Source organism: Eleutherodactylus coqui, chromosome 12 (assembly GCF_035609145.1).
Source record: "Eleutherodactylus coqui strain aEleCoq1 chromosome 12, aEleCoq1.hap1, whole genome shotgun sequence".
NCBI lineage: Eukaryota > Metazoa > Chordata > Amphibia > Anura > Eleutherodactylidae > Eleutherodactylus > Eleutherodactylus coqui.
Window position 1 is genome coordinate 77163250 of NC_089848.1, and position 21890 is coordinate 77185139.

Genomic DNA, 21890 nt, shown 5'->3' on the forward strand with positions numbered 1-21890 from the left:
TGCGCTTCCTTGCGGGCCCCTGCCTGTTCGCGCTTCCTTGCGTGCCCCTGCCCGTTCACGCTTTCTCGCGTGCCTCTGCTTCCATTACGAAGGTATGGCTTTTTGGTTTCAATTCGGTTGATTTAGTAAATCCTGCACTGAGCAGGGGGTTGGACCAGATGACCCTGGAGGTCCCTTCCAACTCTACCTTTCTATAAATTCTTCCATGAAGTGACACTTCTGGCCAGATTTCTCCAAACAGTAGATGGGTGTACCTGGGTCCCACTGGTTTCTGCCAGTTCTGAGCTGATGGTACTGCTTGAGATATTCCGATTTGGAAAAGTAAGCGCAATATATCTGTCATCTACTATCCTAAGTTTCCTTGGCCGACCACTGCGCCTGCAGTCCTCAATGCTGCCCTTTTTTGTGTTTCTTCTAAAGAGCTTGAACAGCACATCTTGAAACTTCAGTCTACTTTTAAATCTTTGCCTGGGAGAGATCTTGATGATGCAGTATAACTACCTTGTGTCTATTGACTGTGCTCAGTTTTGCTGTGGTGTATTACCTGTGACATGAAACTGTCTTCCACAACCTCACCTTTGCACAGTTTGGCTGTTCCTCACACACTATTAAGCCTCCTACGCAACTATTTGTTTGAAAATGATGATCATTATCACTTAATTGGTCCATAATTAACTGATATTGGTTAATTACATACCTGACTATAATTGTACCTTCACGAACAGCAAAATCATTGCAGGTATTTCACTGGTAATCTGTGCAGATTTTGCTGTGTTTTACATTGCGGATGAACTGCGGAATTTAACCCTTCAAGGGTTGATTCCAAAGTATAAATGTCTGATAACTAGAGATGAGCGAGCACCCAAATGCTCGGGTCCTCGTTATTCGAGTCAAGCTTTTCGTAAAATTTGAGCGCTCTACTCGAGTAACGAACCCCATTGACCTCTCTCTTTCTCCCTCCCAACCTTTCTCCCCTCCCCCCACTCCACCCCATCTCTCCCAGATTTCTCTTTAGTTCAGTCACTTTGCATTTTGTTAATTGACAAAAACTATTAACGCTTCTATTTTTGGGAACATTCTTACTTTGCAGCATTTTTTCACACCTGCCAAAAACGTTTAGGTATTTTTAATTGTTTAATTGTCTAATTGTTTAATTTTTTAATTGTTCCTAAAACGGTTTTCTTCCTTGCATAAATATGCTTGTTGGCAAAAGCCGTTAAACCTTTTTAATGAGAGTCCATATGTGTGGCTGACACATAACCTCTTTACGGCGCTGCAGGTAAGTGGCCGCATGGAGAATCGTGTGTCACAGGCCAGGACTTCTTTTCCTATTTCATTGTTTCTGTCATCTGGATCTCTGCTTATGCAGCTGTCAGCGGTCACAGCGATCGCTTAATCACCGAGGCAACTGTCAAATGATAGTGTTACTAGGGCTAATTAGACCCAACACAGGCCTGAGTGTCTCAGTCCTCGCATTATCGGAGCGGCAGCTATGACAACTCCACGTACAGGCGAAATATGTCGTGTATGAAGAAGTACATCAATAATGTCCCTTCAGTGTGATGTGTTCTGACCTTCTCAGGGATAGGCGGAAGCAAAAAATTTAATTAATGATTAAGAATATTAGAATAGTCATACGAATAAGAAATGATGACTATACTACACTATGAATTACACCTATTAAATCTCACCCCCATGGCTGGTACTGTAAGGCCACCTGCACATGGCAGAGACGGATTCAGCATGCGGGTTCCTGCAGAGGTTTCTGGCTCTGACCGCGGCCGACGACCCCGCGTACCTGTCTTTGGTCATCCTTTTCTGTACTATGGATGGTCGTGGTGAGCCGCCGTCTTGACATGCGCAATACAGATTTTTTGTATTCTGATGGTAATTGCGGATGGGCCGTGGGCCGGGCGACTTCCGTTGACTTTAATTGAAGCCATTTGCGCGGAATCCGCTCAAAAATGGAGCATGCTGCGATCTCTTTCTCCGCAAGCGGAAATCGCAATTGCTTTCCGGTTGTGTGCAGGAAAAAGCAATTTTCCCATAACATGCTGTGAACAGTATCCGCAAAAATCCATTTGTTTGCAGGCGGCCTAAGGGTATGGTCACATGTAGCTGATTTGCTTCGGATTTTGGTGCAGATCTGCAACAGATTTCACTCCTTCAATTTAAATTCATTTGAAATCTGCTGCACATATGCACCAAAATCTGCAACAAATCAGATACGTGGGAACATACTCTTAATGCTGCTGATTTCTGCGCTGCGGCAATGCCACAGCCTTTACACATCCCATGTGAAGGCAAACTAGCAGTACAGCTTTATGACATCAGCTCATGAGTAAAAAGATATGACGCCACACCGCCTCCCATAGTTCTTTGCAATAGTACCATATCTAAGACTAAAGATTAAAGTTTGTCTAATAACTTGTTTGGGTCCTACAGAGATTGTACTTAGCAGAAGGAACTAGTGTGCAGGGTAATAATTTTATACTTAATGTTCATTAGAGATGAGCGAGCATAGTCGCTAAGGACAATTACTCGATCGAGCATTATCCTTAGCGAGTATCTCCCCACTCGGAAGAAAAGGTTCGGCTGCCGGCGCGGATGAGAGGTTAGATGCTGCAGTGAGCAGGGGGGAGCGGGGCAGAGAGAAGGAGAGAGAGATCTCCCCTCCGTTCCTCCCCGCTCTCCCCCGCCGCTCCCCACCCGCCGCCGGCAGCCGAATCTTTTCTTCCGAGCGGGCAGGTACTCGCTAAGGGCAATGCTCGATCGAGTAATTGCCCTTAGTGAGTATGCTCGCTCATCTCTAATGTTCATTCTATGCTAAAAACCTAATAGTGTAAAAAAATGTAAATGATGTGTGTACATTGTAATAAATTATGCAAAAATCAGAGCATGAAAAATAAAGTTACCTAAAAAGTTTGAAAATTATTCAAAAAGTCTATCTTTAAGGTCAAGAATAGGTGTGGTGTTAAGGAGTTAAACAATAGGGCCGAAATTTCCAGAGTGACTATTCTTCTGCTAGGTGAATGTCCATTTAAAGCACTAAAGGGGGTTGTCTCCCCTCTTTTCTACTGATGACTAGATTAATCATCAGTAGTTGATGGATTGGGGCGCGCCATCACATCTGAGTCCTGACCAGTAGAGAAGCAGTAAGTGGAGGAGCAGCGTGGCGCTCACACCTCCTCCCCTGTCCACTGATGACTACACCCAGTCCACTGCACTGGACAGCGGGCCAAACAATCGGCTGATGGACGGGGGTACTGGGCAGCAGCCCCGCATCCTTATACTATTGTTGACCTATCCAGTGGAATTGAGAGTAGACAGCCCCTTTAAGCGCAGTGGGCCTATGTGATATTCATTGACACCAGCATAAATTTGGCCATGCTCTTCAGCTAGCAGTTGGGCGAATGCTCCTTTTGCGGGCAGCTCCTCCCAACTACCCCATACAGATAAACGTTCGAAAAGAAGGAAAAAAGTCACTGCGAACACTGAAAAGTGAAGCTTTTCATAATATCCGTGTCACGGATTGCCAGACTGCCATGCCCGATCCAGATCGGGGTAAAATCACAGCGTTGGCCCTGATTCACGTGACCCACATGCTCAGTGTCATTCCAGTGTCGGACGCCGTCATAAGCACTTATCTGCTGGTGTGTGAATGGATTGCCCAGCTGGGAGGCGTAGGTCCAATGTCACGTAGCAGGGGGAAGAAGGTGAGGGAAAGGAAGGAAGGCTCTTAGATTGTGGAGTGACTGGTTCCCAACTTTCTGAGAGACTGCACGTCAACCAGACAAGCGACCATCACCTACAGCCACAACTCTACAGCAATCCGCCTGGCCCTGCACTGTAAACCAACTTGTCCTTCACTAGACAAGCGGACAGAGGGGAAGGGCCGATGGGGGAGAAGTGTAATAGCCTTTGCTGAAGTCTACTTCAAAGGTATTTCAGCATCCAGCTTTTCTGGGTACTGAAAGGCATCTGACTCCTTCACCTACAAGCTACACATCAGTGTTGCCGCACCACATGGGACTAAGGTCCCACCTCACATCCCAGCCGACCAATCAGTGCTTCTCTGTACATGTTAATCTGCCGCCTTCTTATTAAGGACAATGGTTACACTTCTAGTCTGAAGGTGTTTCTGGTCCTGTCGGAGGCTCCTGTCCTGTTCCACTGTCAGATAAGTCTGTTTGGTGTTAAGTATATTTGGGTTTTGTAACCTCTTTCTGCTGATTTATTGCTTTTTCTGCATTAGTATCTCATTTGGCTCATTGTGTCTTGTTTAACATCTATACTACATGTATGCGTTATTTATTGTAGCAAACATCCCTGTTTTCCAACTAGGGAAAGTCTGGCTTGTCCCAGGTTTCACATGTAGGGTTGCCCTCATAAGTGCGAGTTCTCCACTTTTAGCTAAGGTCTCATTGCACTAGTAGGTTATGGTTAGACTTCTCATTTCCCCATTCTTTCATTATATATATTTTGTGGTCTCCAAGTTAGCAAATTGTGTGTATATATCGGTCCTTTTAGGTTAACAAATTATGTCCGACCCAGATGAGGTGTTTTGCGTCCACCTCAAATGTAACAATCGGGGTGTATTTTAAATTAAACTTTATAAAAAAAAAAGTTAGTGTGTGGTCCATACAGCAGCCTTGTAAAGAGTTCTGTGTCCATACTACAAAATGAAGCAGCTCTTACTCCCCCTCTTCCAGCAGGAAGTACCAGCACTGATTAAAGTCACCAACTATTAGCTGTAATTAACCAAACCCTTGTCTCTCTATTTAACTGCAGCTGAGGAAATATCTACTGTGCTAGTTATTGCATTGATACTATAATAACTAAACTGCGGCTACTAGTAGATGTGCTCTGCTGAAAGGGAACTTGGGATACAGGGAACAAGGCTTCCGGCCATTTATCACAAAAGTAGATATATGTTGTAATACATTAAAATGTGGACTGAATTTTCTGCTGCAATAACATAGCTGACTTGCTGTGGCACAGATCTGCAGCAGATTTCACCCTTCCAATTGAATTCAATTTGAAGGTGTCAAATCTGCACCAAAATCTGCAGCAAATCCTCTACGTTTGAACGCACCCTTAATTTTTTTGTACATAGTGGTGGCCAAGCTGAACTTTTTCCTTCTCCTCCCTCCGATATGAACTGTAATAATTTATAAAGCCATAGCTGGGACGGGAAGTGACTTCTTCCACCCTCCTCCTCGCTCGGAGTCTTCTGCCTTTTATTCATCCAAGCTTTTCAGAGAGAACTAATCTTTAATCTTATTCCAAGCCCTCTTAGGTTTCCTTCCTTGGCTCAGAGAGGACAATCTCACTGAACGCTGAAAATCGTTATCTCTCACTTTAGGGATTTTATTCTGGCCTGATGTCTGATCCTGAGAGATCAGGAAATCTCCCTGGATTGTTCATCAGATGAAAGCCCATGCCGGGTTCTTCTCACTAATATTACATAATATTATAATGATGTAATAATGGGTCCAATTACATAATGGAAATCCACAATTATTACTGCAGGAAGAAAAAGTTTTAGTCCAAAGTTCAAACTCCGGTCCCCTCAACTACCCCCCACTTTATTAGAGATCCCCATCTGATAAAATGTTGGACCTTCTTTGGTTTTCGGAACTGGGGCAGTTCTTCGTGGCAAAGATTCTACTAGGTGTTAAAATCATTCTGCAGGAAGACTGGCCCCTGCGGACGGGAAGCTTCTTGTAGTTGCTGTAAATTACTTGGCGGTACTGACATGTTCTGACCAGCTGACAGGAAGGGGTCATCGATTCATGCTGCTCGTGCTAAATTCTGACCTCCCATCAGCACAGTGCAACAGAGATCTGGATTCATCTGACCAGTGATGTTTCCACTGCTCAGTGATACAATTTTTGCACTCTTTTGCTGGCCGGAGTCTCACCTTTCACTGAAGGACCTTTCACACAGGACAGAATTACAGCCAAATCTGCAGCTGCAGAATTCCACCCCAAATTCCACAGGTGTAATTCTGTCCCACGTGAAAGGTCCATAGGGAATGATGAGTTGTGGTTTCAGGCACGTTAGTTGTAGTACCAACACCCCAGAATGGTTTTATGTGTACACATTCCCAAACCGTGTGCAAAAATCTGCCCACGGGCTGTCCATTATGCGACTGCCTACCTATCTCCTGCTATCATCGCGATAACAAGTATCATGGATGCAAGAATAACTATCGTTCTATTAGTACTGAGGGAGAGACCTGGATTGGAGACTCCAGGGCCTCCTCCTATTCCTGTAGCTTCCACTTGTGTTCAACTGCTAGCGCTCTGGAGGCGATTTTGGATCCTAGAAGGTATGTACTCATTGACAAGAAATAACTCACCAACAAGTTGTTGGAATCTAATGCCATTTTCCATGTGTGATTGTAGTGATGATAGGAGTGATGACAAGATCAGAGTGAAAGGATCCGTTTATTGGAGAAAACTGTACAATTCAAAGGAGGCTCTGATACTCTGTTGGCCGCCTCTAGCCTGGATACACGATGAGATATGGTTGGGCATGTAGGCATGCAGGTTCCGTATGTTATCCTGCAGTACATTTGCCCACAGATGTTTAAAGGGTCAGACATTAATTTGCAGAAATGCTGCCATCCATATATTTCCCAGAGGAGCTTGCATGGCCTTATAAGTCTCCTTTCTCACTGCCTAGATGTCTCCACTCACCTTCTAGGTGCTCTCCTTAAGAAGATGTAATACCCGCCTGACTTGCATCATAGACCTCTCACTAGACAAGCCAGAAACCTACTGCACACTGAGGGGCAAGAAACCTGAAACACCCAATTATTGTTCTAAAGGCTTGTTGAAAGGGTCAGGCATGGATGGCAGCATTCCTGCAAATCAAATAGATGGCGCTGTAGATTTTGTTCCATCTTCCTTATTTGCAGGAGCCCTAATGGGCGCAGTGACACCAAATATCCTTTCTTATCGCCTGGAAATGGTCCGGGTATTGACGGTGGTCTATAATAAAGGAGGCACCTGTGTCTGGATGGTGGACAAGGAGTCTGCTTGTGCTTGTTCACAGATCAGGTGAAATCCCATTTGCTAAAAACTCAGGATTTTTTGGCTTTTTGTGTTGCCCTTGCCACTTTTGTAAAAATTGAGTGGGGCTTGGCAGGAGGGACGAGGTTGGCTGTGGTCCATCAAATTAGCTATAATTTTACTTTTAAAAACTGGCGTAAATTATAGTGTAAATCTAGTTTTATTCTCCCCAACCCCCCGCCCCTCCCAAAAAAAAGAGGTGCAAGCTGCAAGTACCCAAGAAAGTTTGTCAGAGCACTATAATGAAGTAGAATGTTAGCGGAGGCATGGCCGTATAACAAAGGAAAGTCTAAAGATACTTTGGAACATGTGAAGGTCTTATACAGATGTGAGGCCAAAGGTCTACTAAAGTATAATGTTACCAGATCACTAAGTCTCCAGTGTCCTCATCACCCACTCTTCTCCTGCCGATGCTTCGGTGAAGGAGGGGAATCGATTGCTATAAGACATGCAGGATGGCATTTCATGAAAACAAATGTAGTTCATCAGACCGATTCCTGACATCCTCCCGTCACCCCTTTCTGTTAAGGGTTGTTTCCAACCACAGGATCTCCTTTCACTGGATGTTATCCTCGATCACACCATTCTCGGTATACTCTCCACACCGTTACATGAGAAAACTCCACAAGGTTGGCAGTGACATCCCGGCTAGTCTAGCACCGATGACCTGGCCTCGTTGGAATCACTCAGATCGCTGGATTTTCCCATCTAATGTGGATTCACACTTAAACTAATCCACAGGAAACTTGTCACCTGATTTCATGCTCTGGGGTCACAAATCTGATTTCCATACAGAAAACTGCAACCGTGAAAAGGCCGGTGTCTTTTATAAAGGGGTCTTCAGTGCATGTCCACCCAGAAAATGCACATATATGACTTGAATGAATGAATAATTATCTATAAGGCTATTTGCACACGGGCGATTTAAAAGTTGCGCCCAATATCCTCGGGCGCAACTTGCATCGGACAAGCCTATGTATGTTCCGCAGCGTGCGCTATACACAGTGAATAGAACCCAGTGGTTTCAATGGGTTAGTTCACACAAGAGTATTTTGCATGCGCATTTCGTTTGTGCAAGGAAATCCGCAGCGTGCTCTATTTTCCTATGCATTTATTCATGAAAATGGCACATATTGAACTAATTAACTTAATTGCCCAATGAACGGGAGCATGCTGGCGTGTTTTTTTGCGCACGCAAAAAGTACAGTAAAACACCCATTATCGCAGAAATATGCAACAACTGTTGTGCAAATAAATGTGTACATGCGCCTCCACCTGTGTGACAGCAGCCTGAAGCCCCAATGAGACGGCAGTATGTGTCAGCCAAGACCAGGCCTGGGCCAAAACCAGATGCAAATCTTTCCATTCTCCTACTTCTCTGTCGGCTTTCCAACTGGTTTTGTCTTCCAAATATTGATCCAAGATCCTGACCCAATCCTGCTGTGTGAACGGGGCCGTCCAGGAGAGCTCTGCCGTTTACTACTAGGTTGGTTTTGGGCCAAATCTTCTGTACTGATCACCGTAAAGATATAGAAGTAATTAGAGGTCCTCTGGTACATCCTGCATCGCGGTGGTTACATGATGGCGTTCTGTCTGCCAGCGGTCAGCACTGGGTATATACGCGGTATATACAGTACATAATGCTCAATAACATACAGCCAGCTCTTAGGGCGCAGGAACATCTGTAGAAACCTCCTACTGTAAAACGTGTGAAAGAAAACAAATCCTTCCCATCTACAGATCAACACGTGGACTCAGAACTAATTCTCCGCACTGGTCCTATTGCCTTCTTCAAGCATTCATTCTTTTAAGGAGTTGACACTTTATGACCCCAGTAACTGCAATTCAAGGAATACTTCACTTTTTTGCAATATTGCACAGTCTGGGCTTATTCATACGAGCGTGTATCGGCCGCCGTTTTCACGGTTGCTACCATCTGATGCTGCCATTGGATTCTAATGCATCAGATCACAGGCGTATTTCAGCGGCGCAAAAGCACCCGGCCGGCAAATATAGCGCTGGGCAGCAAAGATAGTCCTGGAACTATCTTTGTGCCCGGAATACATCGGCCACTGCATGGGCTCCTATGGAAGCCAATGACAGCGGCCGGAGAAGGGAGGTTGGAGGGAGTTTAGCAGAGTGACTGCTACACTCCCTCCCCCTCTCTCCTCCCCTCCGGCTGTTTGCAATGGGAGGGGGCAAGTCGGAGGTGCAGCTAAGCTCCGATCCGCCCCCTCTCATTGCTGGCTGCAGACAAGGGAATGGGGCGGGTGCTTAGTTCTGCCCCGCCCACTCATTGCAAACAGCCAGAGGGAAGGAGAGAGGAGGTGAGCTGGAGGGAAGGGGAGGCAACGGCATTGCTGCCTCGGCATATAGGCGTCGGGCCTGTACCCTCTGAACGGGCACACAACCGTTAGATTTGTGAACACTTTTTAACGGCATTGGCGGCGCACGTAGAAATGCCTACGCTCATGGGAAAGCGCTCACCTGCATAAAAAATGGATCAACTTTGCTTTATGTGTCTTTTCTTTTGAACTGTGGGAGGAAAGAAAAACTCTGCTGCTTGTTTCTTGGAATCTGACAGTTATGTGAGGAGGAATATTTCCGCTCCTTATTTGCGCACTCGAAATCGCTGATTATTTGTTAGCTTTAGGTGTTAATGGAGAAGGCATTATCAAATTGGTTCCAGTTAAAGGGAATCTGTCAGGCCCATTACTTGTACTTACCCGGATCCGTGGTCCTACATTGTTACTCCTGGAAGCCAGCACTCAGTTTGTGAGTGTCAGGCTACATTCACATAAGCGTTTTTTTTGACTGGTCCAGGGTTATTAAAAACAGAAAACGGAAGTGAAATGGAAACCATCTATAAAGCTTTCCTCTCAGGCTTTATTCACACGGGCGTTTTATTGTGGCGATTTTGTCGCGATAAAACGCTGATCGAAAATCGTGAAGCATTGGGTTCAGATGAGAAAACAGGAGATGCAGGTGGCTGAAAACCGCAGCACCCGTGTGAATAAAGCCTTACATCAGTTTTTCAGCATTTAGAACGTGGCGTTGCCCACTCACTTAATGTGGCTCAGTGGTTAGCACAGGGCAACATCAACTTTCAAAAGCTCTATGCAGCCATCACCCTTGGTCGGATTATGAATCCAAACTCCAGCACTGCAAGGCAGCAGCACTAATGACTGAGCCACCACACTTTGCCAGATACATAGAAGAGCAAGAAGAAGAAACACAAAGAAAACATAAAAACCCAATGCAGACCTCACCTTTGGTCGGACGTGAACCTACAACTCCAGCACTGCTAATGACTGAGCCATGATGAGAAGAATAAACACAATGAGAACATACAACCTCCATGCAGATGTTGTTCACGGTCAGACATGAACCTAGAACTCCAGTGTTACAAGGTGTGGTGGCTCAATTCTTAGCAATGCTGGAGTTGTAGGTTCAAATCTGCCCAAGAGTGACATCTGTACATGTTTTTGTCCAAAGTTGATGGTGCCCTTGACAAGATTCGAACCTAGGACCCCAGCAACAGAGCTAACCACTGAGCCACATTCATTGAAGAGGCACCAGCGCCATGCAGAAAACAGCACTGGAAGACAATCTGCTTTTCATTTCCTGTTGTCTATCTGCCTCCCATTGAGTACAATGCATTAAAAAGGATCCATGTGACACTGGAAACAAAAGCGCGGCCACCTGTCCTGCCCGCACTTGGCAGACGTTTATGGCACATGCTGTGGAGATGGGAATAACCCTTTAATGATTTGTATTAAAAGAGTTCTGCAACTTTCTAATAAACTTTTTGTTTAGAATTCTCACTATTTCCAGTATCTCTGCTTGCAGTCACTGAGTGGGGGCATGCTTGTACATGCAGAAGCTGAAAATCTGTACAGACATAATACTTCTCACAGCTGAGTGTGTGATACAGTTGTATTCAGTTTACACAATCTGCAACTGTCTTAGGCTGATATACGCTACATGGGGGGGGGGCGAAAAAACTGGTGAACGGGCGCACAAATCAAACGTCGGCGGGCCAACCTCACCAGGCCATTGCCCATTTCCCCTCCCTCCCCATCGCAGGCTTATCTATCTTCCTCCCCGCTCCATCTGTGCAATGGGAGGGGACGGGGGCGAAGCTAAGCATCAGTCAGCCCCGCCTCTTCCCATTGATGGCTATGAACAAGGAGTGGGGACAAGGCAGATGCTTAGCTCCGCCCATGTCCCACCCCTTGTCCATAGCCATCAATGGGAGGAGGCGGGCGGATTCGCTTTTATCTCCGCCCCACCCCCTCCCATTGCAGAGACCCAACGGGGAGGAGAACAGAGAAAGGTAGTTTAGCAGCCACGCTACTAAACTCCCTCCCACCTACGGCCGCTGCCATGGGCTCCCATAGAAGCCGTGCAGCGGCCCGACGTATTCCGGCCCAAACTATGTTTTGGGCTCGACGTAAAAACGCCCGGCGCTCGCAAATACGCCCATGTGATCTGATGCATTGGAATCCATCAGATCTCAGCACGTCGGCCGGCCGATATGCGCTTATGTGAAAGAAGCCTCAAATCCAGACTGATGGAGCAGTGTGCAAAGAAGAGCCGTGGATTGGGAAAAGCAAATAAAGCACAAAACAATTCTAATCACTTTTATTTCCATGAATGCAAATGCAGTAGAAATACTAAACGGGCGATTCCCAAACAATAACACAATGTATCCGCTTTGTGTTACTCCTTTCTGGCTGTGCAAAAAAATAATGCTGGCAGCATTTTACTATAAACACTCATAAATATAATGTATAACCTGAAACAATGTAACATTTCACTTTACTCTGAATTACTGCACTAATATCTAGTGGCATAACCCTTGTTTCTGAGAACATCTGTGCTGCGTGGCGCCTCCCAACTTCTGGCGCCTCCGACAGGTATTCCAGTCCAGGAAGATCTTCTACATGCCACAATTCTTCTACACTTTTTGGTTTTGCCTCATAAACGGCATTTTTGATGTCACCGTACCCGTTCTCTATGGATTGAGGTCGAGGATTGGGCCGGCCCCTCCATTACCTCAATCCTGTTTGTTACCAATATGTTCACTTACTGCTTTGTTTTGGGTCATTGTCATGTGAAATTACCCATTTCAAGGGCATTTCTTCTTCGGCATCGGACAACATGATCTCCTCCAGTATTCGGATATATTCAGACTGATCCATGATCCCTCATATGCGATAAATCGGCCCAACACTGTGGCATGAGGAACCTCCCCATATGATGTATGCTCGCGGGTCGCCTGACATAATGTCTGCGGCCACTAGACCCAAAAAGAAGAGTTTTGGTTTCACCAGTCCACAAAATGTTGCATCGTTTCTCTTTGGTCCAATCAGTGTGTTCCTTTGCTAATATTAACCCATTCAGGGCGTCTTTTATCTACAAAGGGACTTTGCAGGGATTTCTTGCTACACTTACCCGTCTCCTGATTGTAGCAGGACTCACTGGGTAGTTCAGATCTTCTGTGATCTTTCTGGAGGTGATCGCTGGCTGAGTCTTTGGCATTTTGGCTGTTCTTCAGTCCATTTGTACAGTAGTTCCCTGCTTCCTTCTGCATCTTCCAGGTTCAGGTTGCCACTTGAAGGTCATTTGAGGTCATTTTAGCTAAGCAGCCTATAATTTGCTGCACTTCTCTATAGGTGTTCCCCTCTCTGTTCAACGTTTTAATCAAAGTCCGTCCTTCATCAGAACAATGTGTGGAACGACCCGTTTTCAGAAGGAGATGCACTATAACCAATATGTGGAACATTTGCCGCGCTCCTTCTTTAAATAAGGGCCAAAATTAACCCCTGTTATTCCACAGAATTAATGACTTCACCAATTTAACTCCTCGCTGCTATTATTTTGAGAAAAAAACCAAAACAAAAAACGTTTCAATTGATTCAATTACTCAGAATGAGCGGCGCTTCGTAATTGTTGGCTCTGTTGTTTTTTCTCACTCTACTACACTCACAAGTAAATTACTTGCTATGTAGAAATATCGCTTTTTACCAAAAACAGGGATTTATCAGGTTAATGATGTTGGACTGCTGTTTTTTCTAACACTACTGTACATGTTGGCTGCTCTGATACATTGTAACAAAGCATCAGTACAGGCAGAGATTTGTGCTGCTGATGTGTTTTGTCCAGACTGGATACAAATGTTACAAACTGTCAGCTGTGAGAAGTATTTGCTCAGGAAGTGTTTGCAGGATCTGGATTCAAACAAGAATGTTTCCATTCACTTCCAGTTAGTCGAGATCTAGAAAGTGGTGAGAAGTCCCTAAAAGTTGTAGCCGGCTGTTTCAGGGTAAACCAACATGGCCACTCCACTCTCCCATGATCCCGAGCAGCGCCCCAGGCCATTATATCCTCTCCGGCCATACATTATATACTACGGCTGTTTGACTACGTGGGATGACAGGAGACCCTTGAACAATGTCCTCATCCTTGGACGGTCGCCTCTTTAGCCATCAGTTCACCGCCGATGGCCGGGCTTTTGGAAGCAGTTTTGTTTTAGTTTTCGGCAGCGCTGCGCTGTGGCCCCGGGCCGAGGTTAAACGCTGTTTGTCTTCAGTTAATTAACTCAATGCTTTAACGATCGAAAATCCCAAACATGTTAGAAATGAGTGACCCCGACGATTGGGAGTGCTGCGCCCCCGCTGTCGCTGACAGAGAAGGACTACTCATTAGGAGAGAGAGATAATAATGCGCGGGAGGCGGAGCTTATTATTGACTATCTATATTGGCACTAAGTGTCCTGGGGAATGTAAACTGCTGAGTCAGTGTATCTAAGCTTATGATGTGTGATACTGTCAGCTTATTTGGTGTATCTAAGCCTATGATGTGTGATACTGCCTGCTGAATCTTAAGCTTTATTCACACAAGACTTTTTTTACGCAGTTACGGTAATTTAGCCGCAATAAAAATTCGCGCCCATCTGAAGCATTGGTGCCAATGTATCTGTTCAGATGGGCGATTTTTAGCCACGTAAATAGTTGCGTCGGGAAAGATGGGACATCGGCGACCAAATATGGCAGCCGGAAAAGATAGATCCTGCCCTATCTTTCGGCCGATATACGTTGGCGGCTCCCATGGACTCCTATGGAAGCTGCAGAAAAAGGGAGGGGGAGTGGGTTTAGACGAGGATTAATGCCAACCGGTGGAATTCCGGGCTGCGGCGTATTTTCCGCTAATATGCCGCCCCTGCCGTGTGAATGGATGAGAAGACTCTAATTCTAGCAGCGTCTCGATCGCGGCTTTTTCCCGTTTATGCGATTTTTGCACGTGATGCGGCCAATGTAGAAATGCATCGCCCGTGAGAGTTTCCCCGATAACACGCTCGCCCGTGTAAATACAAATAGCGCAGCCGTGCCTCTATAAGGGCTTCTTCACACGAGCGTATGCACATTTGCGCGCGCCTCAGCGCTGTGCTTTTGACGAATGAACTATGCTTTTTTGCTTGCGTATCAGCGTATTATTAATGTACTTTGCTATCTGCAGGGCATTTCTATTTGGCGCGGCAAACAAGACACATTACTTGAAATGGCTAATTAGTTCCAGATGTGTTCTTTATCCAGTGGGATTACGCAGCATATCCCGCATTTCCTCGCATATTCTGCGCACATTTGCGCCACCTCCATTGACTTCTCTGGTAACTTTTAGTGCGCAGGAAAAAGTTGCCTTTGTTTCTGATTTGCTGCTCCCACAACGGAACAGCCAGGCGGGGCGTAATTTCATCACGCATTACACGCGAGACGCGCACGCGCATAATACGCGGTGAATGAAGTCAATGAAAGTACGTTGATTTTTATTGACCCGCTCACACTTGCGTATAATATGTGCAATTATATTGCGTATGTTCAGTGTTTATACGCAAAATCGCTAAGTAACAGCGGTAAATAAAAAAAAATGAAACCAGAAAGACTGCGCACGACGGCGTGTGTGAGATACGCTGTCATACGCAGTAAGAAAATCGCTGCTGTACGTGGCGCTATGCCTGCTCACCGCCGGCTCTGACAGCGGTAAGGCGCTCCTTTATACACGCAGCCTCTTACTGAGCGTTCGTGTCAGCCCGGCCTTAGATGGAAACAAAGCGCTAGTGTGAACGGCACTACATCCCCATCATGGAAGCCTCCGGGATATGTACAGCGTGCCGTGTGAGGGGGAGTATGGAGAGAATGTGCCGGCAGCTTGCTGGGATAATCCCGTGTAAAGGATCACTGGCCTTAATAAGGTTCCAGTTTGATTGGTTTATCTCTTAATCCGTGACTTTCCCTTTTCCTGGCTGTTTCCTGCTTCTAAGTGAAAGGGTCATACCCTCTGCGCCAAAGTCCAGGCGTCCGACACGTGTGCAGCGATATGTGATGGTACTGTATGTGCTGCTTATATTACACTATATACAACGTGCCAGCGTCTGATGTATATACATTATATTGTGCTATAGAAGTATATAGGGGCATTTATAAGAGGGACAGGCCAGCACCACACTTCTATAATGGCTGTCTAGGAGAAAATCTTAGGCGGGTATGGAGGCTCATGTACCCTATTGGGCCGCCTATAGCTTGGATACAAGATGTGATACTGGCGGGTATGGAGGTTCTAGTATTGTGTTGGTACCACCTCTAGCTTGGATACAACATGCAATACAGACTGACATGAAAGCTCTAGTATTCTGATATACTACCTCTAGCTTGGATACAGTATGTGATACTGGCAGACATTTATGTAAGATGTGATACGGGTGGACATGGAGGCTTTAGTACCCTGTTATATTGCCTCTAGCTTGGATACAATATGGGATACTGGCGGGCATAGAGGCTCTAATAGCCTTTTGTACCACCTCTAGCTTTTATGTAAGATGTGATACGGGTGGACATGGAGGCTCTAGTACCCTGTTGGGCTACCTTTAGCTGGGATACAATATGTGATATGAGTGAGCCACCTGTAGCTGGGATACAATATGTGATATGGGTGGTCATGGAGGCTCTAGTACCCTGTTGTACCGCCTTTCGCTGGAATGCAAGATGTGTTCTGGGTGGGGATGGAAGCTCTGGTACCCTGTCAGGCCACCTCTAGCTTGGATACAAGATGTAATATGGAGGCTCTAGTATATGTGATACTGGTGGCATGGAGGCTCCAGTATGCTGTTGTTCAGCCTCTAGCTTGGATACAATATGTAATACTAGCGGGTATGGAGGCTCTAGTAGCCTGTTGTACCACCTTTAGTTTTTATGTAAGATGAGATCTGGGCGGGCATGTAGGCTCTAGTACCCTGTTGGGCCACCTTGGATACAAGATGTGATATGGTTGGGCATGGAGACTCTAGTACCTTTTTGGGCTGCCTCCAGCTTGGATGCAAGTTGTAATACGGGTGGAAATTGAGGCTCTAGAACCCTGTTGTACCGCCTTTAGCTGGGATGCAAGATGTGATACGGGTGAGCATGAAGGCATGCAGATTGCATACAGCATCACACCAAGAATGGGGACAGTGTGGCACTCTACAACAAAGGCGGGATTGATAGTTTGGGCAGACACAGGGGCCTGTAACGATGGCGCCACCTATCTCTGGATGGCAGACTGGGAAACCGTTGGAGCTGCTCAAGCTTGTCCGAGGATTCAATGAACCTTTCAACTGGTGGTCTGTTGAGGGCAAGTATAAGGTCATCAGTAGGAAGTGCCCGGAAAACCGCTTTAATCCTTCACTCGAAATACATGTAAGGGATCAAAACTTGGACAACTGCCCTAAACTATTACTTCTCCACCACATTTTATAGCACGTCCCATGCATTTTGGTATTTTGCGCTCACCCAGCTTCCGTCCAACGCAGATTAATCCATGAGACTGGGTGATGGAGTGATCTGAAGTTCCATGTATAATAGTGCTGCCCCTCCAGACTAGTGGTCACCACTGACCATGGCTGTCCCATATATATTATCTCGCACGCTCCTGTACGTTTTCGTCGTTCTTTAGGCTGAGCAACACGATGGCGACAGGGTGGGCATCCGTTCCCCTCCATTCTCACACTGGCAGGATAATTGGGCGCTGGAGAAGTGATACGGCGTTGAATAATTTATGAGCGCTATATAATTACGGAGACTGTCGTTCCTTTAATCCACCGCTGCAGCTTCTTCTGTATATCTGCGACCAATCAGAACAGCAGTCTGAAAAACAGCAGCGACATCTGGTTGCTTTCTTCCTGCCGTGATTGTATAAAGCTGCGATGCATTGTGCGTGTGCGGCGATGCACGGCCGGATCTGTAAACTGGGATTTTTCTCAGCTTTTATATTTTGCAGTCGAATTTCTAATCTCTGCTGACTGTACAATTTTTTTTACCAGGTCCTGTTACTGAAGGAAGGTTCACAGGTCTGATAACAAGCACAGCGTGGCTAAGCAACCGCGCCATTCTTCACTCACTAATACATAAGTGGGAGGAATTTATAAAGCAGTTTACGCCAGATGCTGGAATAAATAATATTGTGCACAAAAAAACGTGTAACTTTTGACAGGTATGCCAATCCATGCCTGACAAAGGGGCGTGGCTTGTTGGGAGGGGGCGTGGCTGTCCCAGACTGACACAGAAACTGGCGTAAATTATACCTGAAATCTACGCCAGCTTCGTAGAGCCGAAAAGACAATTTATTTAGATGGGGCAAAAATATTACAGTAGGCCTCATATCCACGGCCCGCATGGTTCTCCCGTGCTGATTCCGCCCGACCTGCAAACATGAGGCCAGAAAATACATTATACTCACCTGTCTGGAAGCTGCGGGCTCTCCTCTGTGCAGGTTGGATCTTCTTTCTTCTGCCCGGCGGATGCACTTGGGACGCTGGCGGCGTGACGTCTTTTTTTTTTAAACTCCTGCTATCCTGTGGCACGGACACAATGACAGCTGCGTACGTGTCGCGGGGCAGATGGCTTCCATTGACTTCAATAGAATCCATCTGTGATGGAAAACCGCACATAATGGAGTGCCGGGGAAAAATGACATCCCTATGGGCGCGGATCATACATGCAGGAGACCCGCTCAGATTTTGGGCCTTAGGCTACATTCATATGAGTGTGAATCTCACGCGCGTTTTGTGCTTTGCGAGGCGCCCAAACCTTGTGCGAATATGAACTCCATTCTTTTGAATGGAGTCATACACAGGAGCGATTTTTTTTTTCTTTTCCCTCACCGCGAGCTAAAGAATCGCTGTGTGCCCCATTTTTTCGTGTCCCTTGGAACGCACCGCCTAATGTTTTTAATTGGACAGTCTAACACATCACATCCTGTGTGATTTGCTTTCAAGTGCAATGTGATGTTTCCCATTGAAATCAATGGAAACTGCTTGCCGATCCTCCAGCCATGAGGAGTCCTCTGAGGTGTTGCCCATAGCAACCAATCAGATCACTGCTTTCATTTTTCCACAGACTGGTTGCTAGGGGCCTGATGCAGTCAGGCTTTGAGGCTGTTCCCCACGGCAACCAGTCAGAGCAGTGTTTTCATTCTTCCAGAGCTGATCTGATTGGCTGCTAGAAATCAGACGTTTCGCTCACAGCAACCAATCGGATTCGATCTGTCTTATTTTCCAGCGCAGGTTAGAACATAGCAGAAGGAATGTGATTGGTTGCCGGAGACCTCGTGCATTAAAGACATTAGTCCTGACGAGGTTGTGTGATGTTTTTGTGAAATTATATTTTATTGCAGATGTGGATCAGATAGGCGCGCCATTTGCTGTACTGATTGGCCAGGTGGATCAGAGAACATCCAGTGATGCCCCCACCCACCTCCATCTTATGGGATCTGCTTTGCTTGTAGCTCCACTCATTTTATAGATTACATCTAGAATGAATCTGCATTCATAAATTTTGTAGGCTTCAGAGCTGAAATCTCCCAGCATTCCCTGCATGTTCTGGTGATTTGCATTCTAGGAAGTTTCGTCTACCCCTGACGCTGCACATTCATCTGATGTAAGAAAAACTAACTGCTCCCCCAACCCCCCGCATTACAGGGGCCCAGCTATTTAGGGCCCTATTACATGGGGTGACCTGTTGGGTGCGGACGCCCGACAAGTCGGCCCATGGATACTCGTGATTTTACACAGGAACAAGCATCGCTCGGTGAATGGAGGCGAAGCCGGCCGGACATCATTATGGGGTTAAACATATACTTTAGGAGCTTTCGAGTATCTTTCCATGACATATCTATAAATTGGATGCCATTATATCCTATGGCTGGCGGATGTGTTAAGCGGATATCTAACAGTGGTATCTGCCATCCATAGGGTATAAAGGTACCCATTGTTCCATGAACAACTATGGAAAAACTCATGATGCCTGACTGTAAACAGATACAGCTAATGCCTATACAGCGTATAGGTTATGGTGGCCATTGTTGGGCAACTGTCACAGCCTCCTCTTAGGGGGTTCAGATGGGACGGATTTCCCTCTAGCAGCGAAGTAGATGGCTTGGGTATAAGCAGTAAGTCGTATCGCATTGTTCTGTCTTCTTGGAGTTGCCCGCCGGATACTGCATAGCTTGGCGCTGCCCATTTCATAGATTGACATATTGACTCGTCTAGTAAATGTGCGCTGCTTGATGTTCTGTCACTCTAACACTTTCTCTGTCTTCTCTCATAGGTCGAAAGTTTATTATCGCCAACGCTCGTGTGGAAAACTGCGCCGTCATTTACTGTAACGATGGATTCTGCACCATGTGTGGGTACACGAGGGCGGAGGTCATGCAGAGACCCTGTACATGTGACTTCCTCTATGGTCCTCGGACCACCTCCAGTGCAGTGTCACAGATCGCTCAGGCCTTGGTGGGATCCGAGGAGCGTAAGGTGGAAATCTCCTTCTACCGGAAAGACGGTAAGTCCCTACAGATTTCTTGCTCTGATCTGAGACTTCTGTGTTTTGTGACCCATTTCTTGAGGAGCCCGAACACATGACTTTTGCTATAAAGGGGTTGGTAAAGTGTTTGCATCTTACAGGGAGAAATCGGATCCTGATTGCTTGTAGCATAATAAGGAAATTATTTCCCCCTTTCCTCCTGAGTACAAATTTATGTATTTATGGCATATAATTGGGATAAGCCATAAATATACAGTATGGTATGGGGAACTGCCTGCTCCTCTTCCGGTCAGGACTGGATGTGACGTCCTGACCAGCAGAGAAGCAGGGAGTGCTGTAGCAGTGTGGCTTTCCCTCTTCCTTATGACAACATCCGGCCTGCCGCACTGGTGGTGGGCCGGATGATCAGCTAATAGATGACGTTCCTGAGTGGTGGACCTGCATCCATCAACAACCGATGGCCTATCCAGAGGATAGGTCATCAGCGAAGCAGAGGGCAGACAACCCCTTTCTTTAAGTTCGGCCTTTAGTTTGCCCTGCAGTAGTATTCTGCATTGATGGTTTGGCCTTTTTGAAGATAGTCTGTTATTAAAATACCCATGCTATCCCCCAAAAATGGTGGCCATGGCTTTTTCTGCTGACCTTTGTGTCTTTAATTTCTTTGACCGCGGAGCTCCAGAGTGCCGCCACTGTGAGGACTGTTTGGTCTCAGGATTGTAATGGTGTAACCAAGTTTCATCAACAGTCACCAGTTGTTACAAAAAATTAGCACTGGATTCAAAATGGTTGAAAATCACCTTGGAAACGCTCCTTCATGTGCTCTTCTGGTCGGCGGCCAAACATGTTGGCACCTACATGGCTGAAAGCTTGTGCATACCCAATTGTACATCTGCTAAATTTAGGTTGCTGTTTTCAGTGAGATTCGCCTATTTTCCAAAACCAAGTCATGAACACATTCAACAATTTCAAGTGTAATGGGTCTCCCAGATCCTTCAGCCCCTTCGGTGAAAAATCTTAGTTCTGAAAGCCAGGGCACCATTTCTTCACAGTTGAGTATGACGGGCTCTGGTCACCCAATGTTTCCATCATAGTAACATAGTATATTAGGTCGAAAAAAGACATGTCCATCCAGTGCAGCCTATTACCCCCCAATGTTGGAAAAATATTCGAGGGGTTTCTGAGAGTTGCCATCCTAGAATACCTCAAGGAGAACAACGGTATAAGTCCTCACCAGCACAGATTCATGAGGGGGCGATCATGTCAGACCAATCTGATCAGCTTCTACAATGAAGTAAGTTCTAGGCTGGACCTGGAGAGTCTATTGATCTCGTATATCTGGATTTCTCTAAAGCATTTGACACTGTGCCGCATAATAGGTTGATATATAAAATGAGACAGCTCAGACTGGGTGAAAATGTGTGTTTCTGGGTAAAGAACTGGCTTTGAGATAGAAAGCAGAGGGTGGTAATAAATGGTTCATACTCTGATTAGGCGATCGTTGATAGTGGGGTGCCACAGGGTTCAGTATTAGGCCCCATTATGTTCAATATATCAATGACCTGATAGAGGGGCTGCACAGTAAAATATCAATATTTGCAGATGATACGAAACTGTATAAGACAATTAATACAACGGAGGACAATGTGCGGCTGCAAAAGGACTTAGATAAGCTGAGGGCTTGGGCAGAAAAATGGCAAATGAAGTTCAATGTTGATAAATGTAAGGTTATGCACATGGGCAGGAGAAATGGATGTCATCAATATACACTAAATGGGGTACTGCTAGGGAAAAGTGAGATGGGAAAAGACCTGGGGATACTAGTGGATTGTAGACTTAACTGGAGCAATCAATGCCAATCAGCTGCTGCAAAAGCTAATAAAGTTTTGGCGTGCATTAAAAGAGGTATAGGGGCGAAGGACGAGAACATTATCCTTCCACTATATAAGGCAGATGTCAG

The 21890-nt window shown here is 45.9% G+C and overlaps 1 protein-coding gene across 1 annotated transcript in view; it reads left to right on the forward strand.

Annotated features, from left to right (window-relative positions):
* KCNH2 (potassium voltage-gated channel subfamily H member 2) overlaps positions 1-21890 on the forward strand; it is a 252154-nt gene that overhangs the window by 21132 nt on the left and 209132 nt on the right. The window contains exon 2 of the mRNA XM_066585363.1: positions 19721-19951. Within this exon, the coding sequence (XP_066441460.1) occupies positions 19721-19951 (231 nt within the window). The remainder of the gene's footprint in view (positions 1-19720; positions 19952-21890) is intronic.